The sequence below is a fragment of the Somniosus microcephalus genome, chromosome 32 (assembly GCF_052327205.1).
Source record: "Somniosus microcephalus isolate GS21.2 chromosome 32, FLI_Smic_1.0, whole genome shotgun sequence".
Classification (NCBI taxonomy): Eukaryota; Metazoa; Chordata; class Chondrichthyes; order Squaliformes; family Somniosidae; genus Somniosus; species Somniosus microcephalus.
In genome coordinates, this window is record NC_141018.1 from 35604469 (window position 1) to 35619777 (window position 15309).

Sequence of the window (15309 nt, forward strand, 5' to 3'; positions counted from 1 at the left end):
TTTTTGAAGTGGAGTCACTGTTGTAATGTAGGAAACGCGGCCGCCAGTTCGCGCACAGCAAGCTCCCACAAACAACAATGTGATAATGACCAGATCATATGTTTTTTAGTGATGTTGGTTGAGGGATAAATATTGGCCAGGACACCGGGGAGAACTCCCCCTGCTCCTCTTCTTCGAAATAGTGGCCGTGGGATCTTTTACATCCACCTGAGAGAGCAGACGGGGCCTCGGTTTAACGTCTCATCTGAAAGATGGCACCTCCGACAGTGCAGTAATAGTTAGACTTTACCAGTGGATCACCGCAGTGCTCACAGTTTCCTCCTCCTACGACTCAGTGGGTACACTGTGTGTTGCTGAGTCAGGGAGACTGTTAGATCTCCGGTTCAATTCCCAATCTTTGATGACTCAGCAGATTTTGCCCAGGGCAATGATCAGATGCAAAATACCCTCAGTGCGCCAGGGCAGAAGAAGACATAAATTAGCTAAGGTTTCCGCTTCTGATCGCAGTCTGGGGACTCCCAGCTGGAAAGCGAACCCTAGCGTCTGAGGGTGCAGACAGGATCAGGCTTGGAATTGATGCCCTCCATGGCCAAACAGCTGACTGACACCTTCAGGAGCAAGGAGAGGAAAAAAGCTGGGGGACAATTAGAGAGGGGGGGAGGTGGTGGGAAGAGAAGGCCTGTTTACCTGTTTTCTATTCCATTCGTCCAGTTCCCCCAGAAATGAAAGAATCCCCAGGTGCGAGAGATCGAGGTCCTGAAGATCTCGGTCACTAAGCTGGGTGGCCGCTCGGTCCAGTTGCAGGACCTGCCATGGTTTCATAGATTTTACAGAGCCGTACAACTGGGAACAGAGAATGGAGGCAGTTTAGCATTAGAATTCTTCGGCAGCACCTCCCAAACCCGCGACCTCCACCACCTACAAGAACATGGGTAGCAGGCGCATGGGAACACCACCACCTCTAACATCCCCTCCCAGTCACACACCATCCTGACTTGGAAATATATCGGCCGTTCCTTCATCGTCGCTGGGTCAAAATCCTAGAACTGACTTGGGTCCAGAACTGTGTGTTACACAGGAACAGGAGTAGAGCATTTAGCCCCTTAAGCCTGCTCCGCCATGCAATTAGATCAGGGCTGATCTGTATCTTAATTCTATCTACCAGAATTGGATCCATAGTCATTAATACCCCAGCCTCAACAGCTGGGGGATTTCAACTACCCAGATATTAATTGGACAGAAGAGGTAGGTAAAGGGGATAAGGGAATGGAGTTCCTACAATGTGTACAGGACTCCTTTCTAACCCAATATGTAAAAAGCCCAACAAGGGAGGATTCACCATTGGATCTAGTAATGGGGAATGAACCGGAGCAGATAAGAGAAGTAAAAGTAGGGGAACAACTAGGCAATAGTGATCATAATATAATATGCTTTAAGATAATAATTGAGAAGGACATAAGTATGACGAAGACCAGGGTAATAGATTGGAGAAAAGCTGATTTTGAGGGGCTGAGAATAGAACTTGGGAGAATAAAATGGATTGGCAAATAACGATGTAGAACAGCAATGGGAAACATTTAAAATAGTGTTCAACAAAGTCCAGAAAAAATATATTCCATTAATAAACAAGAACAAGCTAAACACTAATGAGACACCGTGGATGAATAAAGCCATAAGGGAACAATTGAGGGTATGGAAAGAGGCATACATTAAATACATAGACTGCAGGGGACAGCATGATAAGGGAGAATATGAAGGGATTAGGAGAGAAGTAAAAAAAAAACAATTAGGAAGGCAAAGAGGAACTATGAAATTAAATTATTAAGGAACATAAAACAAAATAGTAAAATATTTTATAGACACATAAATAAAAAAAAGGAAGGTCGGGATGGGAATAGGGCCTCTAAGGGATGGAGAGGATAATACCGCAGGCAGCAATAGAGAGATGGCAGAGATATTAAATAATTACTTTGCTTCAGTATTTACCAGGGAGATTGAACAGGTGCAGATGACATTGGATGATTAGATTAGTAATGAGTTAACTGCAGTTAAATTAAAATGAGGAGCTATACTAAATAAACTAACCAAACTCAAAGAGGATAAAACCCCTGGTCCGGATGGATTACATCCGTGCAATTTAAAAGAATCTAGGGAAGAGATAGCAGAGGTATTACTACACATATTTAATAATTCGTTAGAAAAAGGTGCAGTGTCAGAGGACTGTTGGATAACTAACGTCATACCTATATTTAAGAAGGGATATAGAACATGTCCAGGGGACTATAGATCAGTTAGCTTAACATCGGTAGTAGGAAAAATAATGGAATCCCTACTAAAGGAGAAAAAAGAACATCTAGAAACCAAAAATATAATAAATAGTCAGCATGGATTTCAAAAGGGAAAGTCTTGCTTGACCAACCTAATTGAATTTTTTGAAGAGGTAACAGAGAGAGTAGACAAGGGTAATGCAGTAGATGTAATTTATCTAGATTTTCAAAAGGCCTTCAATAAGATACCACATAATAGACTAATGAATAAGGTCAGAGAATGCGGAGTCAGGGGACAAGTAGCAGAATGGATTGCTGGCTGGCTTCAAGACAGAAAGCAGAGAGTGGGAGTAAAGGGTAACTATTCACAGTGGCAGAAGGTGGGAAGTGGTGTTCCACAAGGATCAGTGCTGGGACCACTGCTGCTCACAATTTGTATTAATGATTTAGACTTTGGAATCAAAAACACAATTTCTAAATTTGTGGACGACACCAAATTGGGGGGATAGTCAATACTGAGGAGGACTGCAACAAATTACAAGAAGGCTTGCAGAATGGGCATATAATTGCCAAATGAAATTCAACACAGATAAATGTGAGCTATTACATTTTGGTAGGAAGAATAGGGAGGTCACATTACTTGGAAAATAATAATCTAAATGGGGTAGAGGAACAAAGGGATCTAGGAGTATAAATACACAAATCACTAAAAGTTGCGACACAGGTTAGCAAGGCCATAAAAAAGCAAACCAAGCACTAGGGTTTATTTCTAGAGGGATAGAATTGAAAAGTGGGGAAGTTATGCTAAACCTGTATTGAACCTTGGTTAGACCACACTTGGAGCACTGCGTGCAGTTCTGGTTGCCATATTATAAAAAGGATATAGAGGCACTGGAGAGGGTGCAGAGAAGATTTACAAGGATGACACCAGAAATGCGAGGGTATACATTCAGGAAAGGATGAACAGGCTGGGTCTCTTTCTCTTGAAAAAAGGCTGAGGGGTGACCTAAGGGAGGTCTTTAAAATTATGAAAGGTTTTGATAGAGTGGATACAGAGAGTTTCCACTTGTGGGGAAGAGCAAAACTAGAGGCCATCAGTATAAGATAGTCACCAAGAAATCCAATAGGGAATTCAGGAGAAACTTCTTTACCCAGAGAGTGGTGAGAATGTGGAACTCGCTACCACAGGGAGTGATTGAAGCGAATAGTACAGAGGCATTTAAGGTTAGATGAGGAAAGACAGGAGGAGGCTCGAGTGGAGCATAAACACCGGCATGGACTGGCTAGGCCGAATGGCCTGTTTCTGTGCTGTGTATCCTAGGTAATCCTATGTCATTTTGGGTGGAGAGAGTTCCAGATTTCCACCACCCTTTGTGTGAGGAAGTGCTTCCTGACATCACCCCTGAACGGCCTAGCTCTAATTTTAAGGTTCTGCCCCCTTGTTCTGGACTCCCCCCACCAGGGGAAATAGTTTCTATCGACCCCATCAACTCCTTTAATCATCGTAAACACCTCCATTAGATCACCCCTTAATCTTCTAAACTCAAGAGAATACAAGCCCAGTCTGTGCAACCTGTCCCCATAATTTAACCCTTTTAGCCCCGGGTATCATTCTGGTGAATCTGCGCTGCTCCCCCTCCGAGGCCAGTATATATTTCCTGAGGTGCGGGGCCCAGGACTGGACACAGTGACTCCAGATGGGGTCTAACCAGAGCTCTGTACAACTGAAGCATAGTTTCCACTGTGTTCTGCATCCACAGCCGCGAGCATGGCTGGCTGAGGCGAGGCAGCTGCCCGGCCGGTCCAGAATCAAGGCTCCCCCCCACCCCCACCCTCCGCAGTCAATGGAGCTGCTCTCGGACTGGCCTTCCTCACTGTAACTTTGTTCATTGCCTATCTTTTATCTGATCGCTGCTTCACTGGTACTATTTTGGGTTCGTGCTGCGCAGTAGGTCCATTGGGCCCCAGTTGACGGCAATGATCTGAGCACCACTCAGTATCTTAGGATTATATATCGTTAGATATAAAATGGGGGAGCACTTTGAATAAACAGCCTTTCCTCCCCTTTAACACACCTCGATACGGAGGCTGAAATAGCCGAACAATTGTCTCATAAGCAGGACCTCCCCTTTAAGGGGAAGCGAACAGTTTCTGTGCAGCAGCTCCTATCTGAACATACCCCGAATTCCAGAGCATCACTGTCGCCAGCTTATCACCAGTGATCGCAGGCTAATTGAATCAAATTGGACTTCCTGTCATTTGGAAAAGTCAATATTTGTGCTTGGGTTTCAAGATATTGGACAAACTGCACGCACAGTGAAACCTCACTCACTCGGCCACAGCGCGGAAGCTCCATCGATCGCCTACTGATTACTGACCCGTTATTTGGGCCCTGGAATCAGCGGGAGGTTCGGTGTCGGGGCCCTGGGAGGATGGGTGACTGGACTCTGGGAGGATGGGTGACTGGGCCCTGGGAGGATGGGTGACGGGACTCTGGGAGGATGGGTGTCTGGGCCCTGGGAGGATGGGTGACGGGGCCCTGGGAGGATGGGTGACTGGGCCCTGGGAGGATGGGTGACTGGGCCCTGGGAGGATGGGTGACTGGGCCCTGGGAGGATGGGTGTCTGGGCCCTGGGAGGATGGGTGACTGGGCCCTGGGAGGATGGGTGACTGGGCCCTGGGAGGATGGGTGACTGGGCCCTGGGAGGATGGGTGACTGGGCCCTGGGAGGATGGGTGACTGGGCCCTGGGAGGATGGGTGACTGGGCCCTGGGAGGATGGGTGACTGGGCCCTGGGAGGATGGGTGACTGGGCCCTGGGAGGATGGGTGACTGGGCCCTGGGAGGATGGGTGACTGGGCCCTGGGAGGATGGGTGACTGGGCCCTGGGAGGATGGGTGACTGGGCCCTGGGAGGATGGGTGACTGGGCCCTGGGAGGATGGGTGACTGGGCCCTGGGAGGATGGGTGACTGGGCCCTGGGAGGATGGGTGACTGGGCCCTGGGAGGATGGGTGACTGGGCCCTGGGAGGATGGGTGACTGGGCCCTGGGAGGATGGGTGACTGGGCCCTGGGAGGATGGGTGACTGGGCCCTGGGAGGATGGGTGACTGGGCCCTGGGAGGATGGGTGACTGGGCCCTGGGAGGATGGGTGACTGGGCCCTGGGAGGATGGGTGACTGGGCCCTGGGAGGATGGGTGACTGGGCCCTGGGAGGATGGGTGACTGGGCCCTGGGAGGATGGGTGACTGGGCCCTGGGAGGATGGGTGACTGGGCCCTGGGAGGATGGGTGACTGGGCCCTGGGAGGATGGGTGACTGGGCCCTGGGAGGATGGGTGACTGGGCCCTGGGAGGATGGGTGACTGGGCCCTGGGAGGATGGGTGACTGGGCCCTGGGAGGATGGGTGTCGGGGCCCTGGGAGGATGGGTGTCGGGGCCCTGGGAGGATGGGTGTCGGGGCCCTGGGAGGATGGGTGACTGGGCCCTGGGAGGATGGGTGACGGGCCCTGGGTGATCGGTGACTGGGCCCTGGGAGGGTGGGTGACGGGGCTCTGGGAGGATGGGTGTCGGGGCTCTGGGAGGATGGGTGTCGGGGCTCTGGGAGGATGGGTGTCGGGGCTCTGGGAGGATGGGTGTCGGGGCTCTGGGAGGATGGGTGTCGGGGCTCTGGGAGGATGGGTGTCGGGGCTCTGGGAGGATGGGTGTCGGGGCTCTGGGAGGATGGGTGTCGGGGCTCTGGGAGGATGGGTGTCGGGGCTCTGGGAGGATGGGTGTCGGGGCTCTGGGAGGATGGGTGTCGGGGCTCTGGGAGGATGGGTGTCGGGGCTCTGGGAGGATGGGTGTCGGGGCTCTGGGAGGATGGGTGTCGGGGCTCTGGGAGGATGGGTGTCGGGGCTCTGGGAGGATGGGTGTCGGGGCTCTGGGAGGATGGGTGTCGGGGCTCTGGGAGGATGGGTGTCGGGGCTCTGGGAGGATGGGTGTCGGGGCTCTGGGAGGATGGGTGTCGGGGCTCTGGGAGGATGGGTGTCGGGGCTCTGGGAGGATGGGTGTCGGGGCTCTGGGAGGATGGGTGTCGGGGCTCTGGGAGGATGGGTGTCGGGGCTCTGGGAGGATGGGTGTCGGGGCTCTGGGAGGATGGGTGTCGGGGCTCTGGGAGGATGGGTGTCGGGGCTCTGGGAGGATGGGTGTCGGGGCTCTGGGAGGATGGGTGTCGGGGCTCTGGGAGGATGGGTGTCGGGGCTCTGGGAGGATGGGTGTCGGGGCTCTGGGAGGATGGGTGTCGGGGCTCTGGGAGGATGGGTGTCGGGGCTCTGGGAGGATGGGTGTCGGGGCTCTGGGAGGATGGGTGTCGGGGCTCTGGGAGGATGGGTGTCGGGGCTCTGGGAGGATGGGTGTCGGGGCTCTGGGAGGATGGGTGTCGGGGCTCTGGGAGGATGGGTGTCGGGGCTCTGGGAGGATGGGTGTCGGGGCTCTGGGAGGATGGGTGTCGGGGCTCTGGGAGGATGGGTGTCGGGGCTCTGGGAGGATGGGTGTCGGGGCTCTGGGAGGATGGGTGTCGGGGCTCTGGGAGGATGGGTGTCGGGGCTCTGGGAGGATGGGTGTCGGGGCTCTGGGAGGATGGGTGTCGGGGCTCTGGGAGGATGGGTGTCGGGGCTCTGGGAGGATGGGTGTCGGGGCTCTGGGAGGATGGGTGTCGGGGCTCTGGGAGGATGGGTGTCGGGGCTCTGGGAGGATGGGTGTCGGGGCTCTGGGAGGATGGGTGTCGGGGCTCTGGGAGGATGGGTGTCGGGGCTCTGGGAGGATGGGTGTCGGGGCTCTGGGAGGATGGGTGTCGGGGCTCTGGGAGGATGGGTGTCGGGGCTCTGGGAGGATGGGTGTCGGGGCTCTGGGAGGATGGGTGTCGGGGCTCTGGGAGGATGGGTGTCGGGGCTCTGGGAGGATGGGTGTCGGGGCTCTGGGAGGATGGGTGTCGGGGCTCTGGGAGGATGGGTGTCGGGGCTCTGGGAGGATGGGTGTCGGGGCTCTGGGAGGATGGGTGTCGGGGCTCTGGGAGGATGGGTGTCGGGGCTCTGGGAGGATGGGTGTCGGGGCTCTGGGAGGATGGGTGTCGGGGCTCTGGGAGGATGGGTGTCGGGGCTCTGGGAGGATGGGTGTCGGGGCTCTGGGAGGATGGGTGTCGGGGCTCTGGGAGGATGGGTGTCGGGGCTCTGGGAGGATGGGTGTCGGGGCTCTGGGAGGATGGGTGTCGGGGCTCTGGGAGGATGGGTGTCGGGGCTCTGGGAGGATGGGTGTCGGGGCTCTGGGAGGATGGGTGTCGGGGCTCTGGGAGGATGGGTGTCGGGGCTCTGGGAGGATGGGTGTCGGGGCTCTGGGAGGATGGGTGTCGGGGCTCTGGGAGGATGGGTGTCGGGGCTCTGGGAGGATGGGTGTCGGGGCTCTGGGAGGATGGGTGTCGGGGCTCTGGGAGGATGGGTGTCGGGGCTCTGGGAGGATGGGTGTCGGGGCTCTGGGAGGATGGGTGTCGGGGCTCTGGGAGGATGGGTGTCGGGGCTCTGGGAGGATGGGTGTCGGGGCTCTGGGAGGATGGGTGTCGGGGCTCTGGGAGGATGGGTGTCGGGGCTCTGGGAGGATGGGTGTCGGGGCTCTGGGAGGATGGGTGTCGGGGCTCTGGGAGGATGGGTGTCGGGGCTCTGGGAGGATGGGTGTCGGGGCTCTGGGAGGATGGGTGTCGGGGCTCTGGGAGGATGGGTGTCGGGGCTCTGGGAGGATGGGTGTCGGGGCTCTGGGAGGATGGGTGTCGGGGCTCTGGGAGGATGGGTGTCGGGGCTCTGGGAGGATGGGTGTCGGGGCTCTGGGAGGATGGGTGTCGGGGCTCTGGGAGGATGGGTGTCGGGGCTCTGGGAGGATGGGTGTCGGGGCTCTGGGAGGATGGGTGTCGGGGCTCTGGGAGGATGGGTGTCGGGGCTCTGGGAGGATGGGTGTCGGGGCTCTGGGAGGATGGGTGTCGGGGCTCTGGGAGGATGGGTGTCGGGGCTCTGGGAGGATGGGTGTCGGGGCTCTGGGAGGATGGGTGTCGGGGCTCTGGGAGGATGGGTGTCGGGGCTCTGGGAGGATGGGTGTCGGGGCTCTGGGAGGATGGGTGTCGGGGCTCTGGGAGGATGGGTGTCGGGGCTCTGGGAGGATGGGTGTCGGGGCTCTGGGAGGATGGGTGTCGGGGCTCTGGGAGGATGGGTGTCGGGGCTCTGGGAGGATGGGTGTCGGGGCTCTGGGAGGATGGGTGTCGGGGCTCTGGGAGGATGGGTGTCGGGGCTCTGGGAGGATGGGTGTCGGGGCTCTGGGAGGATCGGTGACTGGGCGCTGGAAAGATTGGCAGTGCTTCACTTGCCATACCCTCCACTGCTTGATCCCACCCTCGCTCTGCAATCTTCAGCCCTGATTAGATTCCCCGCGCTTTTAGCTCACATTTACTGCACACACCTCCACACTCCACTTGGTGACACAGTCTTCAACCCTCGTGCACTCTGAAACTCTCTCCCCTCCTTCAATAACTCGATACCTAACCTGCTCGCACATTCGGGCGTTTTTAACTCACATGCTTGGCCTTTGTGAGCAGGATTTTCAGATGCTCCACAGACAGATCCTGGTCACTGGTGAGAATTTCTAAACAGTCGGCAAATTCCTTGTCCGCCATCCCAGCGAGTTGGCTGCTGCTCCAGGCCGCGGGAAACGTTGCTTTGATATCAATGCAGTTCGGGGTGCCCTCTACAATGGAAGCACATAAAATATCATAATGTGTATGTTTTTCATTCATTTAACAAGGCTTCTTCGACAGCACCTCCCAAACCCACAACCTCTACTACCTAGAAGGACAAGGGCAGCAGGCGCATGGGAACACCACCGCCTCCAAGTTCCCGTCCAAGTCACACACCATCCCAGCTTGGAGATATATCGGCCGTTCCTTCATCGTCGCTGGGTCAAAATCCTGGAACTCCCTCCCTAACAGCACTGTGGGAGCACCTTCACCACACGGACTGCAGCGGTTCAAGAAAGTGGCTCACCACCACCTTCTCAAGGGCAACTAGGGATGGGCAATAAATGCTGGCCTTACCAGCGACATCCACATCCCCAGAAGGATAAAAAAACTTTAAACTATTTTATCAAACTTTCATCCTGTTTCTCCCTCCTGTCCTGAAGTACTGTCTGAGGTGTTGTGCGGAGGTGCGATCCAAAGGTGCAGCTCAGTCTCCAAGCTTCTCCCAGTAGCCCTGACAGTGACTGTTGGCAGGCTTATCCACTGTTATAAATCTCATCATCAAGAAACTACTTATGAAATAACGCTGGACGGCCAGCTGGTGGCGCCGTCCAAGGTGTATAAATACTCGGGCGTTGGCCCAGCTTTCCAGGGACATTTTGTAAGACAAGGAACTAGTGAAGTACAACTAGACCTCCATGTTCTGAAACAAGTTGATTAAAGCCTTGCTTTATACTCAAACCAAGTGTGTAGTGAGTTTTATTACGTCATCCACCGTGGGGGAATCGGAGCGCGCCAAGTCCTGTTTTTTTACCCCACACTTGTGGAACTTCCTGCAGAAATCACTGGAAACAATTCGGACCAAATGGCCAGGCCGGTTTTTTCCCCCCCTTTCTCTATCCCAGACAGCGTGCCGATTCCCGGTCGGGGGGTACCAGGTGTTTGCTGACCTCTTCGTCCTTTCACGATGCTCTTGAGTGATTTCATCGCCAAGCTCTGCCTCTTGCTGAGCAGGATGGTCTGTGCCCCGCGGCTCTGCTGCCTTCGACACAACCTGCCGACTTCACTCACCTCCCACCGCCCCTCGCTGCGGAGAATCATCTCCACCACCTCTGTGCTCAGCACTTCCTGTGGGGAAGGGGGAGAAAAATATCAGTGACACCCGCACAAGATTCCAGTCCTTTTCAAGCACAACCAGTTGCTATGGAAACCTCCCCGAGCAGAGGGTGTTTAAAAATGGACTTGCATTTCTCCAGCGCCTTTCACGGTCACCGGACATCCCAATGCGCTTCACAGCCAATGAAGTACTTTTTGAAGTGTAGTCACTGTTGTAATGTGGGAAACGCGGCAGCCAATCTGCGCACAGCAAGCTCCCACAAACAGCAATGTGACAATGACCAGATCATCTGTTTTTTAGTGATGTTGGTTGAGGGATAAATATTGGCCCCAGGACACCGGGGAGAACTCCCCCTGCTCTTCTTCGAAATCATGCCATGGGATCTTTTACATCCACCTGAGAGAGCAGACGGGGCATCGGTTTAACGTCTCATCTGAAAGACGGCACCTCCGACAGTGCAGCACTCCCCCTCAGTACTGCCCCTCCGACAGTGCAGCGCTCCCTCAGTACTGCCCCTCCGACAGTGCGGCGCTCGCTCAGTACTGCCCCTCCGACAGTGCGGCGCTCCCTCAGTACTGCCCCTCCGACAGTGCGGCGCTCCCTCAGTACTGCCCCTCCGACAGTGCGGCGCTCCCTCAGTACTGCCCCTCCGACAGTGCGGCGCTCCCTCAGTACTGCCCCTCCGACAGTGCGGCGCTCCCTCAGTACTGCCCCTCCGACAGTGCGGCGCTCCCTCAGTACTGCCCCTCCGACAGTGCGGCGCTCCCTCAGTACTGCCCCACCGACAGTGCGGCGCTCCCTCAGTACTGCCCCTCCGACAGTGCGGCGCTCCCTCAGTACTGCCCCTCCGACAGTGCGGCGCTCCCTCAGTACTGCCCCTCCGACAGTGCGGCGCTCCCTCAGTACTGCCCCTCCGACAGTGCGGCGCTCCCTCAGTACTGCCCCTCCGACAGTGCGGCGCTCCCTCAGTACTGCCCCTCCGACAGTGCGGCGCTCCCTCAGTACTGCCCCTCCGACAGTGCGGCGCTCCCTCAGTACCGCCCCTCCGACAGTGCGGCGCTCCCTCAGTACTGCCCCTCTGACAGTGCGGCGCTCCCTCCGTACTGCACTGGGAGTGTCTGCCCAGGTTTTTGTGCTCGAGTCTCTGGAGTGGGGCCTGAACCCACAACCTTCTGACTCAGAGGCCAGAGTGCTACTCATTAAGCCACGGCTGACACAATGGGAAGAAGAGGAATTAGGGCAGGGGTCGGGAGGTACAAGCGGAGGGAAGAGCCATGCGCACTTTAGCAGGAGTTGTTGGATTGCAATCAGGACACGGAGTGAAACTGTGGCCCCGCCCCCCCACTGCTGCCCCTGCCGAGAGGATCGAACACAGCATCAATCGGACAACGTTCCTGACCTGTAAGGCTCGGAACCACAACTCGCACTGTGACCAACTGTGGCTTTTAAATTAATTCTCAACAACCACAACTTGTATTTATATAGAGCCTCTAATATTCCAAGACACTTCACAGGAGCGATTATCTAACAAAATTTGACACCGAGCCACATAAAGAGATATTAGGACAGGTCAGCTTGGTAGGTTTTAAGGAGCGTCTTAAAGGAAGGGAGAGAGGCGGAGAGGTTTAGGGAGGGAATTCCAGAGCTCAGGGCCCAGGCAGCTGAAAGCACGGCCACCAATGGTGGAGCGATTAAAATCAGGGATGGTCAAGAGGGCAGAATTGGAGGAGCGAGAGGAGGTTACAGAGATAGGGAGGGGCGAGGCCAGGGAGAGTTTTGAAAAGGATGAGAATTTTAAAATCGATGCATTGCCAGAGTTATAGCCACTCTCAGGATGTGGGCGTCGCTGGCAAGGCTGGCATTTATTGCCCATCCCTAGTTGCCCCTGAGAAGGTGGTGGTGTGCCACCTTCTTGAACCGTTGCAGTCCATGTGGTGAAGGTGCTCCCACAGTGCTGTTAGGGAGGGAGTTCCAGGATTTTGACCCAGCGACGATGAAGGAACGGCCAATATATTTCCAAGTTGGGATGGTGTGTGACTGGGAGGGGAACTTGGAGGTGGTGGTGTTCCCATGCGCCTGCTGCCCTTGTCCTTCTAGGTGGGAGAGGTCGCGGGTTTGGGAGGTGCTGCCGAAGAAGCCTTGGCGAGTTGCTGCAGTGCATCTTGTAGATGGTCCACACTGCAGCCACGGTGCGCCGGTGGTGGAGGGAGTGAATGTTTAAGGGGGTGGATGGGGTTGCTAGACAAGTTTACTGAATGAGTTGAAGAAAGGTTCAAAACAAAAATACTGTTGTCCTTCTCAAATTTCCCACGGGCCCAGTCTCAGAGATCTCTACCTTTGGTAGTTTGTGAATGTCTTCGGGTGAGAGGATGAAGACAAGTCTGTCCACATATTCTATCTGCTGCAGAGTCCAGCCTGACGCATCCCTGCAGACAAAATAGAATCATTTATATTTCAGTAAATGTTTTCAGATCCCTCCATGGCCTCGCCCCTCCCTATCTCTTTAACCTCCTCCAGCCCTACAACCCCCCCGAGATATCTGCGCTCCTCCAATTCTGCCCTCTTGAGCATCCCCGATTTCCAACGCTCCACCATTAGCGGCTGTGCCTTCAGCTGCCTGGGCCCTAAGCTCTGGAATTCCCTCCCTAAACCTCTCCGACTCTCTCCCCTACTTTAAGACGCTCCTTAAAACCGACCTCCTTGACCAAAGCTTTTAGTCAGTGTCCTAATATCTCCTTTTGTGGCTCGGTGTGCTGTGAAGCTCCTTGGGATGTTAAAGGCACTATATAAGCACAAGTTGTTTTTGTTGCTGTATCAGCCCCATCAATGAACTCAAAAATCAAGGGCTGAGTGACGACTATCTTTTCAATTCCAGGGGTCCGGGCTCCCAGTTATCTCCCCGCCGCCCCACCCCTCACGAACAGTGACTTGCTCTGGAGTACGGTTCTATGGGCCTCAGGTGTTGGAGGCTGGTCGAGTGAGAGGGAATCATGGACAAGCCCCACTCAACAGCTTCACTGGATAAGGTGCAGGAATCGTGATGGATTTTAAAAAATTCATATTTCCATTCCATTTTTTTTTAAACTTACCCCAGCACATCACCTTGGGTCAACATCCACCCGAATGAGTTCTTATTTTCCTCAGGGATGCAGTAACCCTTGACCTCATCCAGCCGAAGCAGCAGGTCTGGTTTGTTTATTTGTTTCACCATCGCTTCATCTACAAAGGCAGCAAGTGGTCCCAGGTTGTCCAGAGCCTCTCCTGAAATCTCATCCACAGGACCAATCCCCTGTCAATGAGCGAGCAGACAATTTAATCAAAGGTTCAAATACCCAGTAGCATGAACTGATATAAGAATATGAAAGAGTTAATCCCACTCCTCCCACAGCCCATGTACACTCTCCCCTATCATGGACTCTACCCACCCATTGAATCTCCTCCCACAGCCCATGTACACTCTCCCCTATCATGGACTCTACCCACCCATTTAATCTCCTCCCACAGCCCATGTACACTCTCCCCTATCATAGACTCAACCCACCCATTTAATCTCCTCCCACAGCCCATGTACACTCTCCCCTATCACAGACTCAACCCACCCATTTAATCTCCTCCCACAGCCCATGTACACTCTCCCCTATCACAGACTCTACCCACCCATTTAATCTCCTCCCACAGCCCGTGTACACTCTCCCCTATCACAGACTCTACCCACCCATTTAATCTCCTCCCACAGCCCATGTACACTCTCCCCTATCATGGACTCTACCCACCCATTTAATCTCCTCCCACAGCCCGTGTACACTCTCCCCTATCACAGACTCTACCCACACGTTGAATTTCCTGAGGGAAAGTTCTGTATAAATAGTCCCTGATTCCCAAACAAAATCAAGCAAAACCCTAGATTATCCATCCATCTTCACAACTCCAGTGTTCAAACAGTTCACTGACCTGTCTAGACAACATCCAACCTCCATCCCGTCTTCAACAGCACAGGAACCATTGAGTCCTGTGAAGTATTTGATCGTCTCTTATACCCCTCCCTACAACCGACAATCCCATCCCCAACCAAATATCTGTCCGCTTCTTTTCTGAAGGAGCTAGGAGTCTAAATATTAATTGGGTTTTTTCTGGGAGCCTCAAGCACTCAGTGGGAAATATAGTGGCTTCCAATTTCTCGTCTTGATTCGGGCTTGTTAACTTTGAACCCATGCCCTCGAGTTCAGGGTTCACAGTCCGATAAAGCAGAGCAGTTTCCACCTACCTTACAGCACTGTCAGCTCTGGCTCAGTTGGTAGCACACATGCGTCAGAAGGTTGTGGGTTCACGTCCCAGTCTAGGGACCTGAGCATAAAAATCTAGGCTGACACTCCCAGTGCAGTACTGAGGGAGCGCCGCACTGTCGGAGGGGCAGTACTGAGGGAGCACTGCACTGTCGGAGGGGCAGTACTGAGGGAGCGCCGCACTGTCGGAGGGGCAGTACTGAGGGAGCGCCGCACTGTCGGAGGGTCAGTACTGAGGGAGCGCTGCACTGTCAGAGGTGCCGTCTTTTGGATGAGACGTTAAACCGAGGCCCCGTCTGCTCTCTCAGGTGGACATAAAAGATCCTATGACACTATTTCGAAGAAGAGCAGGGGAGTTCTCCCCGGTGTCCTGGGGCCAATATTTATCCCTCAATCAACATCACTAAAACAGATTATCTGGTCATTATCACATTGCTGTTTGTGGGAACTTGCTGTGTGCTAATCGGCTGCCACATTACAACAGTGACTGCACTTCAAAAAGTACTTCATTGGCTGTAAAGCGCTTTGAGACATCCGGTGGTCGGGAAAGGCGCTATAGAAATTCAAGTCTTTCTTTTCTTTTCACTGGACCTTGAGTCAATCACTCCAAGTGTTTATGTCCATCCTTCCTCGGTGGTCATTTGCCCGGCCTACATTCACCAGCTGGGGCCATTCATGAAGAATGGCCACTTGGGTGAGATACAAAAGGGAAGGTGGCCTCTGTGGAAATGGTAGAATCTTTATAGTACAGCAGGAGGCCATTCAGCCCATCGTGCCTGTGCCGGCTCTTTGAAAGTGCTACCCAATGGACTCCAGCAAGAGTCGGTGCCTTCAGGAGAGGGTGGGGAAGGGGAATGAAGAGGGGGGGGAGTTTCCAACAAAGTAAATTAAGA

At 54.4% G+C, this 15309-nt stretch overlaps 1 protein-coding gene across 1 annotated transcript in view; it reads right to left on the reverse strand.

Moving 5' to 3' along the window:
• LOC147097417 (stereocilin) overlaps window positions 1-15309 on the reverse strand; it is a 74240-nt gene that overhangs the window by 9714 nt on the left and 49217 nt on the right. The window contains exons 19-23 of the mRNA XM_085972027.1: window positions 13223-13422; window positions 12469-12559; window positions 9967-10144; window positions 8858-9027; window positions 688-843 (exon numbers count right to left, since the gene is read on the reverse strand). Coding sequence (XP_085828153.1) covers window positions 688-843; window positions 8858-9027; window positions 9967-10144; window positions 12469-12559; window positions 13223-13422 — 795 coding nt within the window. The remainder of the gene's footprint in view (window positions 1-687; window positions 844-8857; window positions 9028-9966; window positions 10145-12468; window positions 12560-13222; window positions 13423-15309) is intronic.